Here is a 25,270-nt window from a genome sequence, read left to right on the forward strand (position 1 = left end):
ACTTGCCAAAATAATTTTATTTCTTTTGAGCGTTCCAATACTTATAAACACACTTTCTATAACTTTCCAAGACAACCTAGCAGCATCTGGGCACCAAACAATTCTCTGAACTTAGCTACATTTTTATTTTTTGTTTTTAAAACAACAGCTTTATGAAAACAGGTTCTCTTTCTGCTCTGAAAGTACAAAATTATTTATGAAGCTGAATTGCTTGGCAACAGAAACAAGCAACATATTTTCTTCCATAAAAAGCAATTTATTTTCTTTGCACTCTCATTTTGCAGGCAGGAACTATTAGGAAGCAGATTCTTATAGGGCTTATTAAAAGTCACTGGGATACTAAAGTGCATCTGTTTATTACCTCTTCACAGGTGCCACATACGCTTCTCAGAAATAAGACTGACTGGTATAGGCTTGTGGTTTTAAGGATTGCTTTATGTTGAGAATCAAGTACTGGCTTTTCACGGGCTGTACCTGTGGCTGATTTTCCCGGTTAGGGCAAGTCGCCACTTTTGTATACAATAGGAGAGCTGTTCGTATAGTTTTCAACAGAACTATAATCCATGGCCTAAGATTAACCAGGCCGATGCATTAGCAATTACAAAATAATATTCCATTGTATTGGTATACACCCTTACTCAGGGCATGTATTTATGCAAAATGAAAATGCGGAGGTTACTCGGGAGCGCAAGTACGTTTTAATTCAAGCCCTGAGCCCAATATTACTTTTTTAAATGACAGTCCCCAGAGTGTCCTCAGGTACATAAACAGGAACTGGCTGCAATGGTAAATAACTACATCACCATTTCTTTGAGGCGGCCGTGTTTGACATTTTCTAACTTTTTAAATTTGTTTTACGTTAATTTAAAGGACTATTTCAAAATGAGAAATGTTCATCTTTAAAGAACAGTGGGTAATTCTGTCTTCATATGGTAATACTATTAAGTAACTTTATTGTTAAAAAAATGTAGTTATTTTACTCTGAACAAGAACACTACATGCACATAATCTCTGCATAAGTGACTTAAAAATTCTCAGTCCTTAAAACAATTACCAGACTACCAGCACTGATGAGACTTTCTGAGCGGTGAAAGAGAACTGCAGATCACCCTTAGGACACAAGGTAAGCATCCAACTCCTGGCACTCATAGCAGGCAACGCTGTCTAATACCCACTCCCGAGTCACCATGGCAACATTGTTCTCTTGCTGGATTGCTGCAAGACAAAGACACAAACGATAAAACTGTTATCAACGAGGCAAAGCAAGCTTAAGGTGAGCTTACCGATGTCTTTCTAAAGCTGTTTGCTTTATCTCTGGCATTTTGAAGGCCTCGATAAAAACCAGGAACGTGGCACTGCTGTTCCTTTTAACAATGCAGATAATTTTGCTGCTCCAAAAAGAATAGCTGTTTGGCAAATGGTCAGGCAGGAAGTTATGAACACCACAGAATAAACACTAAAAGCAAAGAGTGCAGTCCTTGTTATCTTTTAATTTAGGACCTCGGTGACAGAGCCTCAGTTCCTGTCTGCTCAGGCGTACTAGTATGTGACAAGCAATGAGTCTCGTTAAGAGAGAAGCAACAGAAAATTACTGAAGTGCTCCCAGACTGTTCTTCACCATCTCAGGGTCTTTTTCTTTATTTTCTCGTTTTCTCAGTGCCATGGAAACAGCTGTTGTTTTTACATCATCTTCCTGCTCCATTTTTTTGTTGAACTCCACTACAGCCTAACCAGCTCCCATTCATCCCAGAATACCTACTACCTCATTTAAAAGTAAGTTAATCTGGAACACTCGCACTTTCAGTCTCGTGGTTTCTCCGGAGCACTTTTTTTTCCTGTTTGTTTGTTTTTTTAAATCAAAGGCAAAGCTCTAGCACTCAACACCCTGTAGCTAGATACTCTTTCCAGACCAAGAGAATCTTGCCCCACCTGAGGCTTTCTCCTAGATCTTACTAGTCCTCCAAGGGCACGCTTCCTCACCTTTTAGAAACTACCTGCAGTCAGAAAAGTTTCTGTAAAGCTTATGATATGCAGGACAACTGAGTCAAGAATAGGATTTGCCTGCCAGACTACCTTTTAAGACTCTACCACTGATTCTTGAGATAATACATCTTGTCTTTCCAGATTTTTATTCCAAGACCTATCTCCATCTCCAGATGCAGTACGATTTTATTTCAATTCCTCCACAAACCTCTCTGATATTTAACTATTAAAAGGACTGAGATGATAAAGACACTCGGTGCGTACTATAGAAGAGTTCATGACTGTGTGTCATATTACCTCTGTAATTCGTGTTTTCCATCCAAGCATCTGGCTGCACAACCACGACAGCAGTAGAATTCTAGGATTTCAAGGTAAGAAAATAAAAATGCTGTTGTTATCTGTCTGTCATTAAATCACTCTCACACCTACCTGCAGAGCGCGATAACTGTGCTAACTCTGCTTCAGAGCATCACTTCAGAGAGGACTGTAAGCACTAGTAGAGGGACAAAGACATTAGTTCCTAAGATTTTTCTCTGATTTCACTCCAGGAACGTTGTGACTAAGTTAAGGCACTAAAGGCTTTTTGCACTGGAAAGTGAGGCTCAGCACGGATTTCAAGAGAGATGAGCTATCTGGCCTACATGGAGTACTCTGAACGGTTTTCCATTACAAACTAGCCTGTCTTCTAATTCAGAGTGGCCAGAGCCTAGAACACAAGAACTGTTGCCATGCAGTTTGGTGTCATTCCCGTGCAGACAGCTCCTGCGTGCATCAGGCTCCGACAAGCCCGTGAAGGCCAGGTAATCTTTCAACGCTACGTAACTATAGACCATTCACTATGGGAAGCGTAACACTCATTAGCACTTACTGCTGTGTGCGTGAACAGATGAAGCTGCTTCACTACAGAGGCACCACAAAGCTCCACCATCCATTCTAGATGTTCTGAAGAAATCAGATAAACAGTATATTACTTCAATGTTTTATATCCCATTGAATCTGATGCTATTCCCTAAGCCCTCACGTGTTTGTTCCAAGATATAAACTATCATTGTTTGAATGAAATGTAAGCCTTAGTAGAGAATAAGTCCTTTCACTTTCTAGCCTGCTGAGGAACATCAACTCCCTCGCTTCCCTCAGGACTAAACAAAACAAAACACAAAGCCCTGAAAAAGCAAAACATCACACGCCCAAAACTTAAAGAGAAAGTTACTAACAATTTACTTCCTCTTATCATAAGGAGGTAAGACGTGAAATTAAAATCAAAAATCAGAAGTTAGAACTGTGATTATCTCTCATTAAAAAAAAGTAGGCAGAGTATTTAATTCCCACCAATTTGTTGAATTGATAGTGAGGATAAATAAGTCTCTCAAGTATAAGAGCCATAATTGATGATCGCTGCAGCAGCTGAAAGCACTGCATCCTCTGTCATAATTACTGTAAATGTCAAGAGATGTGAGGATATTTCACCCAGTCAAAAATAAAGTTATATTGGACAAATCAGAAAGTACCTGCTGAATGCGCCATGAAAATGGGAAGAGAGGTACAAATATTTTAAGAAGAAAAATTCTAGCTTAAATTTTCAAAACATCTACTATACTTTATTCAGTTTTAAACTAACAAAAAGAAGCCATCCTGCCCAGTTTTTTCTTTGTGTATGAACCTCTGTCTTTGTTGTGTGTTTCATTTTTAACATCTTCTGCTAGAATGATTACACTGAGGATGTGTCAACTGCCAGAAAAATGATACTTAGGAAGACAGAGGAAAAATGCTCAAATACAAGTGTTCAATAGAATCTAAAGCAATTACCAGACAGCATGATATTAATGCTTTTCCTTCATTGCTAGAGAATCAGAGATAAATTAGATAAAAAGACCTGTTTTGAAACAGAGCAAAATTGCCAGAGCAGCTCTCTGAGGACACCCACATAGAAGAGAACACTGTTTCCATTCTGAAGATAGAACCAGATAAAGTTCGTTACCTACACTATACCTCATGTAGGTATTTTGAAAGTTCCAGAGTAAAAGAGGTACAGAATTATCCCAGAAGAGGCCAAATGTAAAACTTTGGTGAATGCACACATCTCCCTCCAAATATTTTTTTATGCTAAGAGATCATTTAATTCCACTAAAATGACACACCTGTAGTCATATCAGTGAAAGGTCCATAGCAGCAGATCTCAAAGCCTTTAAAGATCTGAAAAACAAGGAACATGTTAGCAGAGTACATATGGTATCTTTAAGGGATGCTGGTTTCACTGCCCTTCTAGGACTGGTTATCAAGCTACCACTGTTTCACAAAGTATATCCGAAGCTCTTCATAACCTACAAAACAAAAGAATATTAGCAAAAAAACCCAACCCCGTGCTATCCTATATTGATGTTTTTAAAATATAGCATTCACTCTAAGCATAGCGAGTCACTTGAGCATATCCGCTCTGCTGCTGACAGAGCTCACCTTTCATGTATAAAACCACTTCATTTGCTGTTCTGTATACACAGAGTTGCACAGAGAAATTGGAAGAAGTTCCAGGCGTTCAGCTAGCGTAGCCACGTATCTGAAACAGTCACGGCAGGACAGGATTTTCATCCCGCATGTACTCATACCTTTTCAGTTAGAGACTGTCTAGCCCTCTTGGGACCTTGGTGGTTTCTCCCATTGATTACGTCTCCTCTAACTTCAAAGTTCTCCTGGAACATAGCACAAACAAGCAATCAGAAGTTAGAGACTGAGAACACTTTCCTGGACAGAGTTCTGCATCAGAACAGGAAGAAGTTGTCAGATTTCAGAACTGGAAATCTTACAATTAAGGGTGTGCAGAAAAGGAACTAAAAGGCTTTTCAAGAAAAATGATGAAAAGCAGTACGAAACCCCTGCAGCTAGAACAATTTTTAAAGAAACAAAATTATAGTCACACTGTATAGTAGCCCAGCAAACTGTACAAAAGAAGGGGCACACTGCAGGACTACAATTAACTTACCAGTAAAGTCTCACTTGATAGAAATTAATTGTCAGTACATAAGCTCTAGATCTTCAACACCTATTTGATTTCAACGCATTCACTTAGTGTATAGATCAATAAAAAATTCAGCACTGCAGTTGATCATTTCAGGCCTACATGTGACAAACTCCCATATCTCCAATACTGTCTTGAAACTTCTCCAAAACTTCCATGCAGCCTAACCTGCTACAAGAACAGCTGCATATTTTCAGTTTACTTGAAGAAAAAAAGAAAAAAAAAAGATGGTTTTCCTTATAATTGGAGGCTCTTCTCCTTGCTTAAATCAATGTGAGAATGTACGACAACATTAACAGCTGTCCCATACTCTAGCGTTCCCTGTCAATTTGGTAGCAACTTCCTCCTTTCACCCCAAGCACAGGAGGGCCTTTACTACCCCTTCCTAGGGCTTTGTTGAGGCTAAGATTTTTCTTCACCCTTGGCTTGACAAAGGGGCATATGGACTTCATACCAAAAAGTCGGCATTTCTGCTCATTAGATGTATGATATCCATACTGTGTCACAAATATGACACTCTCCAAAAATCTCTACTAGAGCATGAGAATCCAAATACTACCCAGGAATACAAAAATCCACCTAAATCAGTGTCACATCAAATAAGCGATTTCTACTAGGAAAGGTAGAAAATGCTGGAACGAGTTTTCAGTAGTTGGCTAGATATTCTGAAGTTTAAAAAATCCCCAAAGCTATATATATAGATATGTTCCAATGTTATTTCCTTAAGCAAACAATAGATAGCTTCCTCTATGCTGTAATCCATCAATATTAGTAGGAACACTTAAAAAAATACACCTATAACCTGTTCCAAAAAATAACAGGGACCCATTATGTCTTCAATAGCAATGAATAGATACAGCCTAAGTGTGGCTTTTCGTGCTCACATTTGGTAAAATCAGAATCCCAGTCTTCAGAACCAAATTTTCATATGTTAAATGCTTAGACAATATCCGAGGCTACTAATAGGTCTATCAATGTAACAGCATTGCTTACACATTTGATGTTTCACTCTGAAGATAAAAGACCTACCTCATCCAGTATCCTTCCTTCTTTAAAAGACTGAATTACCCCTAAATAAAAAGAGCAGAACAGGACAAGTCATTTTATCCAGCAAAATTGTTCTTCCACTGCCAATAGCCTGACTCCCTTGCTATATTAAATTGAAGGTATTAGTACTAAGGAAAACTGAATACAGCATGATGCCTGAAAGATCTTAAAGAATTTTATTTACTTTTTATAAAGAATATTAATTTTGCACTGATGCGATGTGTCTCAAAGACTTAAATTAAGAGGGAGAAAAGAATTTTGTCAGGGTGGGAAGCAATCCAATGTGCTTATTTGAAAGCAGGAAAAGTACTCAGAAGAGAAAGAAGCTTGATACTGCTGTTTGTTGGGGTTTTTTTAAATATTACTATTTATTTAAAAGTATTTGGAAGAAACTCTGCAAGACACCAGATGCCAAGACATGAAGAGATTTTTTTTTTTTTACTGGAACAAGCAAGGAATACATTTGTGGTAGGAGGGCAGAGACCATTTAGCTCCAAAACAAGTTATACTTACACTGATAACTAACTACCCATTTTCTTCCTGCAATACCCAGAAAGTACTTCAGTGTCCGTTCACACACGAGCTCCTTATCTGCAGATCAAACAAGAATAGTATCTCTTTCAGTTTTGCCATTAGTAAATAAACCAGCTCAGGTTATTTATATCCAAAAGCAAAAGTTTTTTCGCTAAGTGCAGCAGCAAATATCAACACCATCTATAGAAAAGTTACGAATTCTCATGTCCTGATTCTACTAAACTGAAGGAAGTGAGGAGAAACTAGTCAGATGGTACAACTTCTGAACCCTTCTAGTTATTCAGTGAAGACAAGAGGCAAGCAAAAGCATGAATACTGGTCAAGACAGAGGACACCAACAGTAGGATTCTGTGCCTAACGTTAGCATAAACTTTCAGATGACTGGCCATTTAAGGTCATCTTCTACTCTACCAGAACAAGCACAACTTCAGAAGGCAGTTTATCCTATCTGCATTTGTATGAAGAGTAAACACTCCACATCTCCAAAAACATATGGTTATATGTCTACACTCCCTGAAGAAAGCAGCAAAAATTGAGTCCATAGATTTGGAGTAACAGGATTTTCTGGCTTCTTTTCTATGTTGGTTTTCAAAAGCAAGGAAGGCTTGTGGGATACATCACCCCCAAATACAAGTCAGCTAGAAGTGCTTCTATGAAGCAAAATGCAAGCACGATATATATCATACCCACACCCAGATTTGGCTGAAAATATTTTGCTCTTTAAGAAAATGTTGGTTAAAAGCTAAGTGCTAGGTTCAGTAGAAAGCTTAAATATAACCCATGCCTAGACACAGCAATACAGTAACTTAATTTTACTGATGAATGTTATTCTTTTCTGAAGTCAATATAACCCTACCTCTTCCAGAATACATTTTTCAAATTTGAAACTGTAGTATTGTACTGAAGTTTCTATAAAGTTCCTTCAAGCTTTTAATAACGGGATTCTTGAGCTCTACCAAAGAGCAAAAACTAATTTAAGTACCGTAATTAAGCACACAAATAATAGTTACGATGAAACGGTAGTTCTGCTTTGTTCCTGTGGAAGCACGCCTTCATTATCAACTACCATCAGTTATACATAAAGTTAAATCCCACTTCCAGTTTTCTATTAAAGATAAGTTTCTTTCAAAAATTTACAATGAAACAGCATTTATAATCTCTGCAAGGAATTAGGAAACCAAAATAGCATCTTATTTCCAGAATGTCTGTATCCTATTTCTTTAGGAACTATCTTGCTTTCTTTTTGTTTGGTTCTGAACTATTTCATGTTAACATGCTGTAAACACCTGAAAATGGTGACCAAACAGCTGGAGAAGAAAATTAAGTGACATTAACTTCAAATCACCCAAGGAAACGAGCACACCCTCACTCTAATACTGTGAAATAGAATAAGTATTCCCAAGTTTAAACAAAAATTTAGGACAGAGAAGAACATAATTCATACCTCCTCCTCAAACTTAACCAAATTTATTGTTGAACTGTCTGCTTACTGGTTAGCCTAGAGCTAAAATTCTATATGGTGTGCAAACATAGGATTTGTTCACAAAGCTCCCAACAAACCTGTTTTCATTATGACATGGGTTGTTTCTTCAGTAATGTGGTTACATAAAGTGCTGTGAGTTTTTCTGGCAAACTTCTGGACCACCAACTGAAAAACAGTTAAGAAAAGTAATAGTTAGCAAAACAGATTAAAAGACAACAACTGCAGTTTATGGCAGTATAACATAATAATAACCGTTTTAAAGTAAGGGTTATATTTGTGTTGGCACACAGAATGTACATCTCATTGAAAGTCAATAATTTTGGCGCTATTCAATAGGCTAAAGGGCTCTTGGTCAGTAGTTTATAAATCAAAAGCCATATCCTCCTAAAAATGGATTGTGGAAACAGGTTTATTAGCAATACAGAATTAATTAATTACAGAAATCCTCACTATGGATCAGAATACGGGAAAAACAGCATTATCTGAGAACATTAAGGGAACTAACCAACCAGTCCCCCTTCATTCCAAGCCCCAAGGTTTTCTAGAAGTAAAGTCCTCTTGCTTCAGAATAATGTGTTTTTTCCCCCTACACAGTAGGCGGTCATTTAAAAAGTTCAAACTTCACTAAGCTTAACAGTGCTGTTCACAGACAACGTTCTTTGTATTTTTAGGAGTGAAAAAATTTGACTTGAGCTGCTGTATTACTCGTCTGCAATTCCTGTAAGATTAGTTTCCATTATACTTAGACCTATGTTGAGGACTACAGTGGTAAATCAGGAACAATTAACAAATGATCACTAAAACTTCTGAAATATACTTACATGTTCACTTTTATTCAGACCTGATGCCACAATTGACATTTCTTTCCTGTTAGTCACAGGTAGACTTGTAGCATTGTCTGTCCCAGCTGCATTTTGCAGAACAGGTACAGGAAAACACACACTTCTCTTTGATTTACATTCCTCAGCAGAGCTTTTCTTAGCACTCTGAGCTACAACAGAACGACTCGTTGCTTCCGCAGTCCGAGGATTAAGAAGCCTTACAGAAGAGGAAGAGTTATTTGGACTCCTGGTCACATTTCCAGAGAGATTTGATAAGACAGATGCACTGTTTAGCCTGGTCCCAGATTCTTGCTCATCTGCATTTTCTGAAGGAAAAGAGAAATTACTCCTTGAAACAATTTCATCCTTGTAGTCATGGTGGAAGGCTGTTGCTCTACCTTTTAAGTTTAAATGCTGCAGTCACTTTCTCTCCTTATTTGTTTATTACTTCACCTTTGCCTCTATCATTACTTTTTCCTGATCTATAGCTGAGACACTAGAATACCAGTGAAACTTTCAGTAGCACATCTGTCAAGAAGTAACAATTTATACATGAGCCATATAACAACCCCCATTACTGTCAAAAATGCTATCCAGCCCAATTGTGATGGGCAGCTCTACAGTTTGGCTACCAAACAAAACCAACCAAATGAGAAGTAACATCTTTTTAAATTGACTAGCAATATACAAATTAAAATCCTTGATTTACAAGAAAAAGTTGTATTTTGTTGATATGTGAAAACATGAAAAAAGCAGGAAAAGAGCAGGAATCAAAACATGTTGGACCCCTCTTAAATGTTACCTGCTTCAAGCTGACACTGATTATATTCTGGCACTGCTTCCTGCACAGGTTTTGTCTTTCCAGAAGGAGCTGTGTTCTTCAGAACATTGTCACACTGAAGGCCTTTCTCTGAATCTGGTCTCTTTAACAAACGGGATTTAGAAGATGGAAGCAACAATTCTAGAGACCTTGAGAGAGGGAAATTGCTTTTAATACTTTTTTTTTTTTAATCTTATAAGTATCAGAATCATATAGCAACAGCTAAGCTATTGTCATCGCTCAAAACCTGAGAGTTATTTATTTCAAGACTTTTGGGGTTTTGGTTTTTTTTCCTTTTTAAATACAAGATTAGAAATAAAAGTAAAAAAAAAACCAAACAAACCCCAAACCAAACACATTTACCTTTCTTTTGCTAACTCTTTGATTTTACTGTTGAGACAATCACTTGGCATAACATGGAAATCATTGGCTGAAAATCCCTTTGAACTTCTGCGATTAAGATTTTCAGAATTTCCTTCTGAGGTTGATTCTGCCCCTTTAAAAAAGAAAAATAATTCTTAAAAAAGCAAAATAAAAGCAACTGTTGTTAAATGTTTCTTCAGGTAAGAAGTCAAGCATCTGAATCCAGATATGCAAGTGCAATTTCTGCAAAGCAGAAATCTACACAAAATACTAAGCCATTTGAAGCATGGCTAACAACTACATTTTGTTTCACATATTAAATCATCTACAAAACAAAGATCTCAGCTATGTATTAGGTGGAAAAAAAATAGGATATAAAGTAGGCTGAAAGCAAATTTACACTATTTAATGCCGTTTGTTTACGAATTACTTCAATGCACTACCCTATCTCTGTTCAAAAGCAGTAGAGGCATTTATTTGACAGCTAAAGATGCCTGTAATTTTTATCAAACCATCAATACCTCTAATCAGTAAGTGTTATGAGTCAGAAATCCATATCCTAGCATAACAATGTAAACATGCATTGTATTAATGAAATTACTTTAAATAGTTTTCCCATCTGAATGAAACTAACCATTGATTTGCTGACTTAATTTTCAAGCACTCTATTTATAGTTATCTTGTGAATTTGGCCTACTGGGCTTAGAAATGTCACATTTCAAAGTCTTCTCTATGAAATAATATTCTCAAACTGTAGCAAGGTTGAATGCCACGCAATTCAACGAGCTCTGTTAATTAAGCGTGGACTGTAACCAGTCTTTTAGCGTTAAGTATACTGTTAACGTTTTAACAGCACAAGATGTCCAAAAGATGACAGAAAGAGAAGGCTGAAAACACAGTGCAGGGGTTAAATCAGGAACACAAAATCAGAAGAGGATTACAGTGAGTTTGTTGCACAAAAAATGGCCCTACTTTCCTATCAGGAATCCAGGTACCAAAGCAGCAGCCACAGTAAGGAAGGATGCTGTTACCTCTGATTTTTGAATGACTTGACCAAACCACTGTGTACCCTTCAAAGGCTCAGCCTCTTCATTTTTTTTTTTCATGTCTTTGCTCCCTTTTCTCCACGAAGGAGCTTCTGGATGCAGACTACACTGACAACAAAAACCAACTTACTAACATACAAGCAGCAGATCTATTGGTATGGCTGCACCATATTGGCTGACTTTTTTTTTTTTAAAGGGTGGAGGTTAATCTAAAGGTCTCACACAGTACACCACCATCATTCAGGAGATCAAAAGCAATCTACAGATCATTTTGTGATATTTGACTAACACTCACAATAACGATGAATTTAGATAGAAGAGACTCCACAGTGAAAACCATACACAGTAAAGGCACTAAAGACACAGATACATACAGACTAAAGGCACACATAAGACACTAAATAACTTTGAAATCCAGGATGTTAGTTATTCCAGCTGCCCTCAAAAAAGAAAGATAACTGACTGAAATAAGACCACAGAATTAGATATAAATTTTTAGCTGCAAGTAGGATAATAAAGCACTGGTGCCATTTATCTAAGAGTTCAATAAGCATTACATATTTGGAAATCTTTAAATCGGCACTGGGTGCCGTTCTAGAACACTGAGAAGTTCAACGATGAACATCTGGACTTCCTGTAGGCTTTGTTCAAAGAATGCTCTATGCTCTGTTGCAGACAGGTTGTCAGAACAGTAATCTCAGTATGTCTTGCCATAACACAGGAAAACCTTAAACAAAGCCCTCTCACTATTCCTTACATAGCTGGCAGCAACTCACTTTATCCTCAATATACAATAAGCCTTTGGTGATTACTAAAGTATTTTTCACCATTTATTTACCGCCTCGTGCACTTCCCAGCTAGGAACTTTTTCTTAATGTCCTGTGCAGGGGTTTTTACACACCACTACAGGTATTCTCCTCTCCTTTGCCCATCAGCAGCCTGACCTGTAGGGTATTACTTTTGGCAGCCAATATGTACCTAACCTAATTTCTGTCTTGTTCCTTGATACACTAAAGTACAGTTTCTGCCACAGCAATAGAGGCCAAGTCCCTAAGGGTGTTCCAGCCACGCTCCCAGTCCCTTACCCATTCCAGCAAAAGAAAACAAGAACGCAAGTAGAGCTGGCAGAACAGCAACCTGGATTAGCACTGCCAAGCCACAAGGCCTACTCACACCGTTTATACAATTACACCACGTAATCTCACATAGATCTGTAACAGGAGTTTTTTAGACTAAGCGTAGTACCTAAGCTATAAATAAAACATGTATGCCTCACTGAACAGCTGAATTTAGGTAAAATACTGCTAATGTATCAATTTTAAATTAACACTGTAACTTGTGGTAAAGGTGAAAAAAGAACTAGTAATAGTCACACAAGTGTTTGTAAGAAAGCTGGGAAAGGTTTTCATTGCTCTTTACCTCTTTCTTGTCCCATTTGTTCCATTCCAAGTGTTCCTTCAGTACTGGAATGTGGCAGTTTCCTATGCATAGGTAGAAATTCATAGTCCTGACTTCCATGCTGCTTCAGCACTGCTTCAAGCATAGCCATTTCTTGCTGAAGTTTTTTTAGATTATTTTGCATAGCATTCTTCTGCTGCAAAGGATACACAATTATGCCAACATCAGCAAAGTCAGTTTTAAACAGTAAGATTAATTTCTTTAACAACAGCTTGAAAATTAGAAACAGCAAAGTTATTATGAATTGGTTTTTACCATGTGTTCCACAGGGGACTGTGGGGCTTTTATCGTAATAAATAATGCACACGTGCTATGTCAAAAGAAAAAAAAAAAAAAAAAACCAAAAAAACCCAACCACCACCACCACAGTCATTTTGCTGTTCAAATTATTTCAGTTTAGACGGCTCACCAGACCTTAATCAGTCAGGAAAAAAAAACAAACCAAAAACCACAAACGTCTGCACAGATTTCTTTACAAATTATTTTGCTCCAACTGTATTAGTTTGTAGCCACTTAAAATTTAATAATGATCATCAAGTATGGAGCCTCTGCACTTTCCACCATTACTGAAAAACCCCAAAGACCATTTAAAAGGAATAAAATATTTCATCCTACTCTTCCTTACTTTCTCTCTGAAAAGTATCCTCTATTAAAAACATGCAATCTACAACTCCGTAAGAGGAGCTCAAGGCTTCAAATGATCCTTTGAAAAACCAAAACCTTCGCCATACAAGATAAAGCAGTTTCCACAGCGCTGAATACTGCATTTGTAGCTCTAGCACTGGCACCGTGTGGAACTTCCTTGTTACTGAATCAATAAAAAAACCCAACCACACAGAAAACCCCCATCACACAACAAACCAAAACCAAGCCATGCCGCTCTATTCCATTCAATCCAGGCATATCCCAGAATCTCTACGAATGAAGCTACGTCAGGGAGCAACGTCCTGCCAGTTAACCATATTTTACACTGATGCAGTGTAAAGAACCACTCACGAAGCACAAAAATTAAATTCAGTCTTCTTTGACAAATATTAAAACCCATAGGGCTGTTAATGCTGAAGAGAGAGATCTGGCATAAGACCTACCTTGAAGTTACAAACGACAACAAAAAACAACCCCACCCACCAAACAAAACAAAACCCAAAACACACAACAAAATCCCCCAAAACAGCCAAAAGCCCCCACACCAATGACTCGATACATAAAGTCAGGCCATTAAGCAGTAGCCAGGAAATTAATACTAGAGAAAACATACTGTGCTAGGCACACCTTTGACTGGACACTTCCTGTTAGGTCTTAGATCTTTGATATTCTAATATGGAATGATTTGATTTAGTCTTTACCCTTAGAAGGCAAGTCACCGTGCTTTTAATATCATAATGTAGCAAACACAATCCTTATCACCAATCATTATAAATTACTACCAAGGAAGCTTTTAAAAACAAGAAGCTGAGGCTTCCAGCATTGGTCAAGCGTGGAGATTCATTAACTAGCATCTCCCACAATTAAGCACTGTAATCAATACCACAAAACAAATTACGGCCATTAGAATGTAATGTCACCATGGAAGGCAAAGTTGGACAAATAATGGCATAGAAGGAGTTCTATAATTCTTCATTAATTATGCTCTTCGAAGTAATCTAGTGACACAAAGAATTATGATGAAAGCAGTTTCCCACTACCCTGACTTCACAGCTTTCATGTACTAGCTTATATCCTAGAATGCAAACTACTTTTAGAATTTAGTGCACAAACTCACTTACCTGAGTACTAAGGATTTCACCCTGAGAGAACGGTCCACATGAATCTTCTACATTACTTGTTTCACTGTCATATCCAGATGCTTCACCTTGAAGGTGGAAGAAAATCTGAGTTAATTAAAGAAAAAAAACAAACCAAGAAACATTACCCATAATCTCTTACCACACAGACCTTTTAGCCAACTGTTAACTATAATAAAATTACACATTTTGAAAACACTGAAGTTAGAAGCACAGAATATTTTGAATACCATGCCACACATACGGCAAAGTAAATAGGACTCAAAGTGTTCCAATAGTGATGAGAGAGTCCTAAATATTTATGAAAGCCATAAAAAGGTCAAAATAAGCACTACAGAATTCTACGGCCAATTTCAACAAACATCTCATCTGGGGAAACAGCTTAGGTAAGCTTTATGAAATTTTGCTGACAGATGCAAGTATCACATTGCAGTAAGAAAGCTAGCATTTCACTCAAGAATTAATTCCCATCAGGCAGACTCAGTCCAGCCTCTAGTGCCCAGTCTACTCATTTTTGCTCTGAACACGGGACACTGGGAGAACTTAATTTTCAGGAAATAAACCACTGAGGGGTTTTTGTTTGATTGTTTAGGGATGATTCCTTTAAAAGAGCAAGCACCACATAAACAGAGAACAAAGTTCCCATGCAAACACCAAAACCTTAGGTTTAATGACATTACAAACACAACTGCAGAGATAAAAATCTTGGTTTGTACCTAGATTGGCTCCCATGTTTGGGTCTTCCTGGCATTCATCTTTGAAGTTAGTTTTGCTTCTCTTCCGCTCTCCATCACAACTTTGAAAAGTTTCTTTACTCTCATTCTCATTGCTCACTTGTTTGGATGTATGACCTTGTATTAAAGGTTTCTTGAGTTCTTGTGCTCCATCAACTGATTCTTCAGACACATTGGACTGGGAAGAAAACAAGTTGACAGAGCATTCTGACTCCTGGCTTGGTGAAACACACCCACTACTTAGGGCAGCTTCAGGCATTTTCTGCATATTATTGTCATCATGGCTTCCACTGTGAGGCAATGTGACAGGACTTACTGAGGGCGCTACCACAAATGTCCCTTGTTTATTGATCTGCAAAGGTGTGCTCATCGATTTGCCAAATATTAAAGTTTGAAAACATGGTAAATCTTCATCCTCACTAGATTCTTCATCTGAAGATTGCAATTTTCGCGCTCTTCTTCGAGATCTTTGAATACCTTGAGAACTTGGCTTAGAATTAACATTTCTATCGTGCAGTTCTTTTACCAGGGCATTGTCACTTCTTTTTACAAACACAGCAGATCTCTCTCTCCTGTCGGTTTCAGAAAAGCTGTTCTCTTCAATACCGTCATCAGAGCACAGTAAGCCATCGGGGGTTTCAGACAAACCTGTAAAATCACTGTTCCCTTGAAGGGGTTCCTCTAGAGCCTCCATGACTGAACACTCAGGCATCCCTGTGCTAGCAGTTTGGGTTGCTTGTTCCTCATTCCCCTTTACTTGTTTTCTTTCTCTTTTGCTGCTTTTTTCCCCAGTGACTTCACAGGTGAATTCAGCAGGCTTTTGCTGACAAGCTGCAGGACAAATCATTGATCTGGGCTGAAAATGTGGTGTTGGTCCTCTGCTGTCAACAACTTTGGCTTTTCCTGCTTGATAGCTTTCTGAACTGAAGCACATTTTATCGACTGTGTTTAAATCAGTTCTTTTGAAAATGTGCTCTTCTGTATCACTCTGATCACTTCGGCTTCTGTTACTTTTGATTGGATTCTCTCTCAGCTCGCTTTCTATTCCTGCGTCAGTTGACACTGTCTTTTCATTTCCCTGTTCTCCTTTTTGTGATCTGCTTTTGTTTTCAGTCCTAGCAGTACCAATTCTTACTGGCGTCAGATTCCCTTGATTCGCAACCTGTGAAACATCTTCTTGATGTTCCCCTGTGTGCGCACATTCAGTACTGTCGACAAAGCAAGTCACAGGACTAACACAAGCAGATTCATAGGTCTTAAGCTCCTCTTTCTCACAAACCCTACTCAAGCTTTCAGCAGTTGTTTTCTTTTCTTGCAAGTTTTCTGCTTTTAAATATTTGTCGTGCTTATTTTCTACCTGATCAGTACATGGTATCTTTAAAGATTCAGAAGTGGCATCTTCTACTGCACACACTTTTGTGGGTGTAGGATAAAGGCTAAATGATTGGCGTTTTGAATGCCTAAATATATTTCGCAGATACTGTGTGTCTAACTCACTATCTTCAGCTTCCTTCGTCAATTCCAAAACATTTTTAGCCATTGGCAACTTTTCAGTTCCGAATTCCCCTGGAACATTTTGTTTATCATGTCCGCTATCCTGGGGGAAAGTAGTACCTGATTCAGGCATCTCTTCAGTCGGGTGGGAAGCAGTTTGCACGACAGTCACTGAAGGAGGCTGTAGGAGGGAACAGCTATCAAGTATTTCGCCTCCTTGAGAACCTGCATCAGGTGCAAAGGAACTATAGTTTGAACACTGACATGAAGATGTAGGATTGAAGAAACTTCTTCCAGTTTCTGCGGCGTCAGATGAATTCTTTAGACTAACCTGTACTTCATTTTCTTCCAGATCACCACCCTTCAGATCAGTGAGTGGCTTGTAACTTAACGTACCCTGGGGCTCACACAGGTCTTTGCATTCAGAAGTGGGAACTAACACATTTCTTTGGACTTTAAAGAACTCTTCCTGATCACTGTCATACTTTCTTGCTCCTTTAATTACTACTCCTTTTCCTGTTTCTTTTGTAATTTCTTCAGAAAGTAACTGAAGCCTCCTGCTGCGCCTGACTTGTCTTTGCTCAGAATCAGCTTTCCTTGGTTCTTCGCTGCTTGGATAGCTATCAATCTGTGGCTCACCTGGATCAGGGGAAACAGAATTTCTATCCACTACTAACTGCAGAGCACACATGGTTCTAGTAGAACGCCTGCATTTTTTTGCTGCAGAACTTTTTTTAGTGCTTTTCTGATCAGAGCTATTCAGTTCTAGTTCCCTGTCACAGTGCTTGCCAGTCACCTTTTCAGTAGCTTTTTTCCATATGGATCCTCCTCCTCCTTCCTCCGTTTCTGCTGGTGCATTATCCTCTCCATTCTCAGAGAAGTGACTCTCACTAACAGCAGAACTTTCATCACATCTTTTCTTTTCAGCATCTTCAAGGCACCGGTTAACGCTTTGAGGGCATCCACCTGCCTCTTCTGTATCTTTTTTCTGAATGAAATCTTCAGGTTGCAGGACACGGGCAGTCTTCCTTTTTCGTTTTAGTCCGCCTTTACTGGAATTATTCAAGCATTTCTTATCAACCGTCACTTCTTCCTTTTTTGTAGTAGGTAAAATGTCTCTCAAGATAATAGGGGCATTTGACCTCCTCTCTCTCTTGTATGTTTTCCCAAATATTTTGTCTTTGATGCTATCTGCTGTTTGTTTTGACCTTCTCTTGTTTCCTTCAACCACTGCAATTTCCATAGAGTCTACCATAGGGTCAGTCTTTTCTGAAATACAGGAATCTTTATCTGATAAACATGTATCTCCTTCACCTGAAACATCAGTTGCTCCAGCAGAATCATCCTGGGAAGAACTGGAAGACAGAGTTTCATTGCTTTTTGAAAACCATTCATTGACTTTCTGAATGCTTCGCTTCAGTCTCTTCCTAGAGACTTGATTCACGGTAGCACAGTGAAGTGTCTCCGGCTGAAGTAGTTTCTCCAGAGGAGGTTCTTTTTCATGGGCAGAATCATTCTCAGGTTCGTGCATTTCCACAGCTTCCACACTTTGTACAACAGTATCTATTTCCTTGCTTTTATCCAACCTGCTCTTTGAGCTATCTTTTAAGTCAAACTCTTTGCTTTCAGTATTGCACTGAGTTTGCTCTGCAGCCATTTCTTCTGTGTGCTTAAAGAAAGATGTGTCCCTGTTGCTTAAGGGACTGGCATTACCTATTCTGTCACACTGCTCTGTGAGCAGGTCTACAGCAAGAACATTTAAAGGAGAACTCCGGTATTCAGTCATATTCACTTGGCCAGGTTTGGCATATTCAGTGATGCTCCGAGTGCTTTTCTTGTTCAAGCCTTCCTTCGAGAAATCACTTTCACCTGGAGATTTATAGGTATTATAAATTATTAAGCCCTATTTTACACGTACAAGAACAATGACAAGCTTCATGGCTGCTAAGTTTAAAAAGAACTGTTCTGATTTCCCCCCAAAACAGAATATTACACTGCACAAATCTCCCTCTAGAGAAAAGGAGAAAGATCAAATTACATATAACATGTTCATCCAGCTTCTTACATGAATTACCAGACAGCGCTCTCAACTTGTATTAGAAGGGATAATATGGCTTACGTAGACTATAGTAAGTTTTGCACTTTGATGAAGTTACTTTTTTTCCTTCTGTTCCAGTGCAACAGAACATCCACATTTTAAGTATCTAGTCTACATCACATTTTAAGTATCTAGTCTACAGATAAAGTCTTGTATTATACTGACACTAGCTTTAGGCATAAACAAAACTACAATATACAAGACTGCAAGTATATATATATATTTAATCACATGAAATCAAAACATTAACTGGTGGTCTTTTTTCAAGCTTAATCGTTTGCTCACCAAAATAACAAACACACCTCTGACATTTGGTAGAATTACTTCTTCAGCACCCAGCTTGTCAGGCTGTGTATTGCAAGAATATTCATTCCCCTTCTCAGCACTCTTAAGTTCTTCTAGCTTTTCTTGAGATGAAATCTGAAGTGCTTCTTTGTCTTCTAACCTGTTGGGACAGGAAATCTGCTTTCACTGATCTCCTCCCACATTCCTGAATTTAACATTTATTTTCTAAAGCATAGTACGTGCTTTTCTCTTGAAGATCTAATGTCTGTGTAAGCAACAGAACATTTAGAAGACATATTTAAAGCCTCTTATATGACAAACTGATCGGAGTCAGCTACTCATTCTACCCTGATGCCCTTGAAGTTGAAAATCACTTGTCAGCTTGAAAAATTCTATCAGTCCTATGCTAAGAAACTAAAACACAGGAATTAAAATACTGAACTATTGTCTTTAGAAAATATGAATTCCTTAAACACCTTTACTTACCCAGTATTGCTTGCCTGTTTAAAAAGCTCTTCAGATGAATCAGAACCTAAAAACAAATCAGCTGTTACTCTGGTTGAAATGATTCAGAGAAAGATGACTTGCCAGATTCAGTGTTTATTATCACAGAAGCATGTGTGCTTAGTTCTTTCTAGAGTAGATGTTTTCAACTTTTATTAGATTAAATTAAGTCCAATTGTGCAGTATTTTACCTAATTATAATGATTCCTATGTAAAAATATCTACATGGCTCTGGCATAAAATTCTGTTTAAATATAGTGACTGGTTATAGAGAGCTACTAAGAGTTCATTATTTAAGAGTTAGTTTCTAGTTTCTAAAATTATACATGAAACAGCTGGTAGCATTTAGAATTTTGAACTGGAAGTCAGCAATATATTCGAATATCTATCTCAGATTCTTTGATCTTGGCAGAAGCAATAAGGAAAAATGAGAGGCACTGAACACTCTCTGTTAAAAGGAGCCATTTCTTCCTTAAGGAAACAGGGAGAAAAGAAACTATTCGCAGTGTCTGTCTTGTTTCTCACAGCAGTCAGCACCAGATAAAAAGAGAGTTCTGAAAATCCAGGATAGAGAGAAATTAAATATTCTTTTCTCAATTAGATTTCATCTTATCTCTGGTTATTAACTAGAGCCTCAAGTACTGATTACAAGGTTTAGTATTCTTTAGGAAACCATAGTTATCATTAGTTATAACAGCTATAACTTTTTTCACATCTATAAGCATTCTTCTCTTCTTTGGATCTTTTGCACTGAGGCTTAAAGATTTACTACAGCAGCATTATCTCCTACAATATAACAAGTTATGTGAAAACCCCTTTGATTTACCAACTCCAAGTTGTCCATTATTTGTCCCTTTGTTGTCATTTTGGGTGTTAAGAAGAAATCAGTGTTTACAAAGACTTTGAACTTCATCACCTTTCATTACTTTGCAAGCATTAGACATAAGCTCAACTAGTGTGGCTCTACAACAGATCTTACCAAACTCTATATAAACCCCTTTTTCAGAGGCGCATTTCTGGGTTTTGTTTCTCAGGGAACACCTTTTGACCCTGGTATCTGTAAGCCGTGTATCCACATTAGCTTCCTGCTGAGAGGAAAATAGAGAGGAATAGTTATTTCTAACAGTAGGTTATTGGCAAAAAAATAAGTAGTAATTACTTAAACTACAGCAGCGGGTGGGGCTGATACATACGAACTAAATATTTAAATTTGCAGCCTCTATACAAAAATCCAATACATGTAATTTATCACACTGATATCAGTAATAGAATGTGTTAATAGAAACAATTATCATGCATTTAACAGCTGAAATCATTAACAGTCTTATCTTACTTAACATTGTATTCAGTAACGAGCAGATGAGACAAGAAACATACCATGAACAAACTCATACACACAGCAATCACCCTAAGTCAGGTAATGTCTTAAGAATTCTTATGACATATTCATGGCCTTACCACAAAAAAAGTAAGAAGCCTACCAACAGTTATACAGCCTCATTAAACACGCAGTTTCAACCATAGTTTCAGTAGCAGAATATATTATGAAAATATCATCTTTAAGTTGGTTAGGAACTTTTTTAAGCAAACAACTTTTAAAGTAGGTTAGGAAGACAAAAATATTTTTATGTCCTTGTCTGGAATAATATTCAAGTCAAACAGTGATCTGAAAGCAACCCAAAAATCTCCTATTCCATTCATCTATGTGTATACATGTATACACATTCGAAATAAAACACTAAACAATGCACAGAAATAAATTGGGGAAAGAAAATACCAAGGTGCAGTTTTCTTGTCCATTTTCTTTAGCATTTTTTTTCCTGTTTCTGAAACCCTTGCTTTGGATGACTGAACTTTCTTTACAGAGGAACTCAGCAACAGTGGCTTCTGTGGATGTTTTAGGAAAGTGATGACTGTTTAAAACTGAAAAATGTCAATAGGAGAAAAAAAGGCAAAAATATTTTCTTACACAGAGCATGACAACAGGTATTACATCTGAATAAAACAGCCTTGCATAGACCCTATGCAACTAGCACATATACAGCTAAAATACAATTATCAAAGAAAAAAATCTGCTTGAATTATTAGTCTAGTTGCTCTTTATGGGTACTTTTCAAGTATTAAGTAAAATATGATCTTACCAACTATTTTCCCCACCAATTTTGCTTACATGGGTAATCTAACAAGAACAGGATCTAATACCAGTGATTTTAGAATGACTGAACAGGCTGAAAAAAAAAATTGAAAAGAAAGTCTATTTTTTTATAGCACAATATACTAAGAGAAAACCACAAACTAAAACCCACAACCACCACCTGCCCCCTACAACAATATCTTGTTTCCCAAAACATAAACAAGTATGTATCTGACTCGCCAATACCCTTTACAAGGCACTAAGTAGTAGAAAGGATAAATTTGGATTCCAAAAGATATAACTGAACGGGACAAGTTAATGTACACTGTTATAGCACTTCCTAATTCAGGCTCTAGGACTGTTTAAGAAGTTAAAGCTGCAAGGTTGGGCATAATCAAGAGCAAGACTTTGCCACGCAATTATAGATTAAAGATTATTTGGTACACATTCAGCCATATTTCAGGAACTGAAAATAAGGTTGGTTGGAGTCATCAAACGCACAGTAAAACCCCTTAAGAGTGTTCAAAACGTTACTGTAGGAAAAATTTGGGAACTTAATGGAACTTATGCTTCTACATTCAAGAAAAAGCTTGATAATTCTTCCCATATTGAGTACTGCACAGTAAATGAGATACCCTGCAAATAATTATAATACAAATGTCAAAATCTAATTTTATAAAAGTGGGGGGTATACATTCACAACACTTACATTTTACTCCAGTGTCAAGCTCAAACGCATGGATAGTTTCCAACAATCCTTCAATTAGTTGCTTAAATCTGGAATTTTCTTTCAGACTTCTGAAATAACATAACCACGTGTTGTTTTAAGACAAATGTGTGTGTTAACTATTAACAGTCATCCTAAAATTTAGGCTGAACAAAAAACAGAGTAGAACTCCAAAGTGGAAGATGAGACAATGAGAAACTGTTGCCAAGAAATAACAACACAGTTCCCCAAAACAACCGTTACTATGGGAACTAAAACTATCACAAAGTAAAAAATTCATACTTTTCCTCATGTAGGTTTAGCACAGAGAAACTAGTTGTAATGACTGAACAATATTACAGACTATACTTGATAGCACAAATGGTTGCTAAGAATAGTGTCTTCACCTGCGACCACTCAAAAAAGTTTATATTGATTTAAGGCACTAAAGCATTACTCCTTTAGAAACTGACAATCTACTTAATAACCACCTGTTCTTCTTTATTTTAGTCTTCTGCCAAGACATTTTTCAGACAGTGATTAACTTTTTCTTAGATTTCAAACTTCTCATCCTCAAGCTCCCTTGCAAAAATGCATTACCTCTTGGTAACTTCAGTCTTACACAGAGGACACTGTGTCACACCTTTTTTCTTTTTGCTGAGGAGTTTGAACATGCAGAACCTAGGACAAAAGAACAATCATGATGGTAACGAAAGGGATTTTATTTTCTTTAAAACTGCCCCTAGGCATTTAGTAGAAAAACTTAATAATGAAGTTGAATGCCTGTATTCTTGTTCTGGTATTACAATGAATTAATCAATCCCCTTTGACACACCTGTGAAACTACAGTTATTTCTTATTCAGAATTGATTTTTCCCCTAATATAGCTACATATTAAGTTATCAAAACACTAGCACTAAAGAGGAAGTACGCATGGAGAATAAGAACAGACTGACTAAGCATTGCAATTACGAGTTTTCAAACCTACCTGCAGAATATGTGATCACATTTTGTCGAAACAGGCTCTTTTACCACATCCAAGCTACGAAAAGAAAAATGAAGGAAAACAAGAACACAGAAGTTACATATAAAAGAGGAGCAACAAAGTAAGATTCAGAAATACAGTCACTTTTCTGAACTTAAAAAAAAAGAGGACTGATACATTTAGGTTGTAATAGAAAAGCAAAATTTACAAGAACATAAGAGCAAAATATAGTTCTGTCTTGCACTTTCTCACTTAAGCCTTACAAAACATCAATATACTTAGCCTTAAAATAAAATTCTTTTTGCTTTCTGATAACCCATAGAACCGACAAAGCATTTGAAAAGAAAGGAAAAGAGAAAAAGACTCGTTAACTAGATTAATGGAAAGTTCACATTATTCTCCCAGCATACCATATTGGGCACTCCAAGTTCTTCTGCATAGCTGAAAGCACATTTTGTACATCTCCAATAGCAATCACTGAGAAGTCCATCCTTCACATCCAAAAATACTCTACAGGAAAAAAAGAAAAAAAAAAAGCAATCACTTTTGCTTCTGATCTGTTGCATCCCATGACCATGCTTCCTCCTGTACGGCTCTTCTAGACCATGCTGAACAGTATCGAACACTTGGCTGCTATTTCTTAAGTGAGGCTTGACAGCATCAGTGTTCTCACTCTGAACGTTTACAGCCAAAACCAGTCAAGTCTCTGTAGTCCAAGGAGCAGACTGGAACGTGAGAGAAACGCTCCTTACCAATAACAACAGCTCAGGCAATAATCGACACAAAGCACCTTTTATTTAAACATTCTTGCAAGAATGGGTCTCCCAGCAAGCAGGCACCCCTGAGTTTCTGAAATAACTTCTTTTTATTCCCTATTCCGGGCCGAAGTTTCCCTCCCCTATTTCCCCATTGGCTAGGTACTTCAGGGTTTACAGCCTATCCGATTGGCCTAAAACTGCTTCCGTTTGCTCCACCTCTGTTTACTTCTCCCCATCACCTCTTCTAAACCTCTTACTTCACCTGTTTACTCCTTCCCTTTTTTGGTAATATTACCCATGATTGCCGGTCTTAGTTAAACGTTCATCCTCCCGTTAAGCCACCGACCCGCATAGGCTGGTTTCTCCTTTGTCTAAGGGATGAGCATTCTTGCATGTCTCCTAATAAGCCTTTGTGTTGTTAATCATTCCCTAGCTACATCATTGCAGACCGGCCAAGCTGTTCCTCTGCAAAAACACAACTTAGGTTTTTCTTACAAAGGGTTCACAGGAGCAGCATTCAGCAGAAACCCAGCAAGGGTACGCACAAGCACAACAGCAGAAACAGATTTCTCGATGAGATGTGAAGAGACAGCCGACGCGCTCGCGCCAAGGGCCCTGGGGACCGCTCGCACCGACCGGCGCGGGGAGGGCCCGCAGCGAGTACCGCAAACGTAGAGAACGCCCCTGACCTTTACACGGCAGTAGCAGCGGCAGTAGCAGTAGCAGCAGCTCGGGCGCAGGGACGGGTCCTGCGGGCGGGACGGAGCGGCGCGGCCCAAGGCCCAGCTCGCCGCCCTCAGGGGCCGCCCACCCTCCCTCAGGGACGGCGCGCCTCCATCACATTTCGCGCCCTTTCCTGTGCCACAGGACGCCGCGCGCCCAGCAGCCAATCGCGCGCCCCAACCACAGCACGGGGGCCGAGAAGCGGCCTCTTATTAGCTCCTTTCTGTGGCGTCACGCTCCGCCCCCGTCGCGGGGTCGGAAGGCCGCAGCTGATTGGGTCTGCCGCTTGCCGCGTGACCCAGCCGCACGTATTGCGTCAGAGTGCGCAGTGGCCGGCGCGGTGGATTGTGGGAACCGTGGCGCAGCCGCGGAAGTGCGTGTCTGCTGGCGGCGCGCCGCGTGCCCCCGCGTGCGCGCTCCCCGGTCTGTTTGTTGTTGTGGTTCCACAGCGCCTGGCCCCGCCCCCGCCGGCCAATCAGTGCGGGGGGGAGGATGAG

The 25,270-nt window shown here is 38.5% G+C and overlaps 1 protein-coding gene across 3 annotated transcripts; it reads right to left on the reverse strand.

Annotated features, from left to right (window-relative positions):
• Positions 1-25,019, reverse strand: BRCA1 (BRCA1 DNA repair associated). Of its 3 annotated transcripts, none has more exons than XM_074562049.1 (23): positions 24,546-25,019; positions 23,703-23,802; positions 23,296-23,349; positions 22,908-22,988; positions 22,311-22,399; positions 21,245-21,390; positions 20,447-20,555; positions 19,450-19,495; positions 18,981-19,123; positions 15,069-18,449; positions 14,335-14,420; positions 12,530-12,704; positions 10,065-10,197; positions 9,684-9,850; positions 8,882-9,207; positions 8,138-8,225; positions 6,557-6,634; positions 6,026-6,066; positions 4,587-4,670; positions 4,122-4,176; positions 2,852-2,925; positions 2,281-2,341; positions 1-1,215 (listed from the first exon to the last, which is right to left on the reverse strand). In XM_074562049.1, exons 2-23 carry the CDS (start codon positions 23,780-23,782, stop codon positions 1,112-1,114), a joined length of 5,601 nt encoding a protein of 1,866 aa, XP_074418150.1. In that variant the 5' UTR covers positions 23,783-23,802; positions 24,546-25,019; the 3' UTR covers positions 1-1,111. The 3 variants fall into 3 exon arrangements, with proteins under 3 accessions (XP_074418150.1, XP_074418151.1, XP_074418149.1); XM_074562050.1 differs by having other exon boundaries at positions 20,447-20,552; positions 24,740-24,913; XM_074562048.1 differs by having other exon boundaries at positions 24,740-24,863.
• Positions 25,020-25,270: the final 251 nt, after the last annotated feature.

The sequence above is a fragment of the Larus michahellis genome, chromosome 18 (genome assembly GCF_964199755.1).
Source record: "Larus michahellis chromosome 18, bLarMic1.1, whole genome shotgun sequence".
Lineage (NCBI taxonomy): Eukaryota > Metazoa > Chordata > Aves > Charadriiformes > Laridae > Larus > Larus michahellis.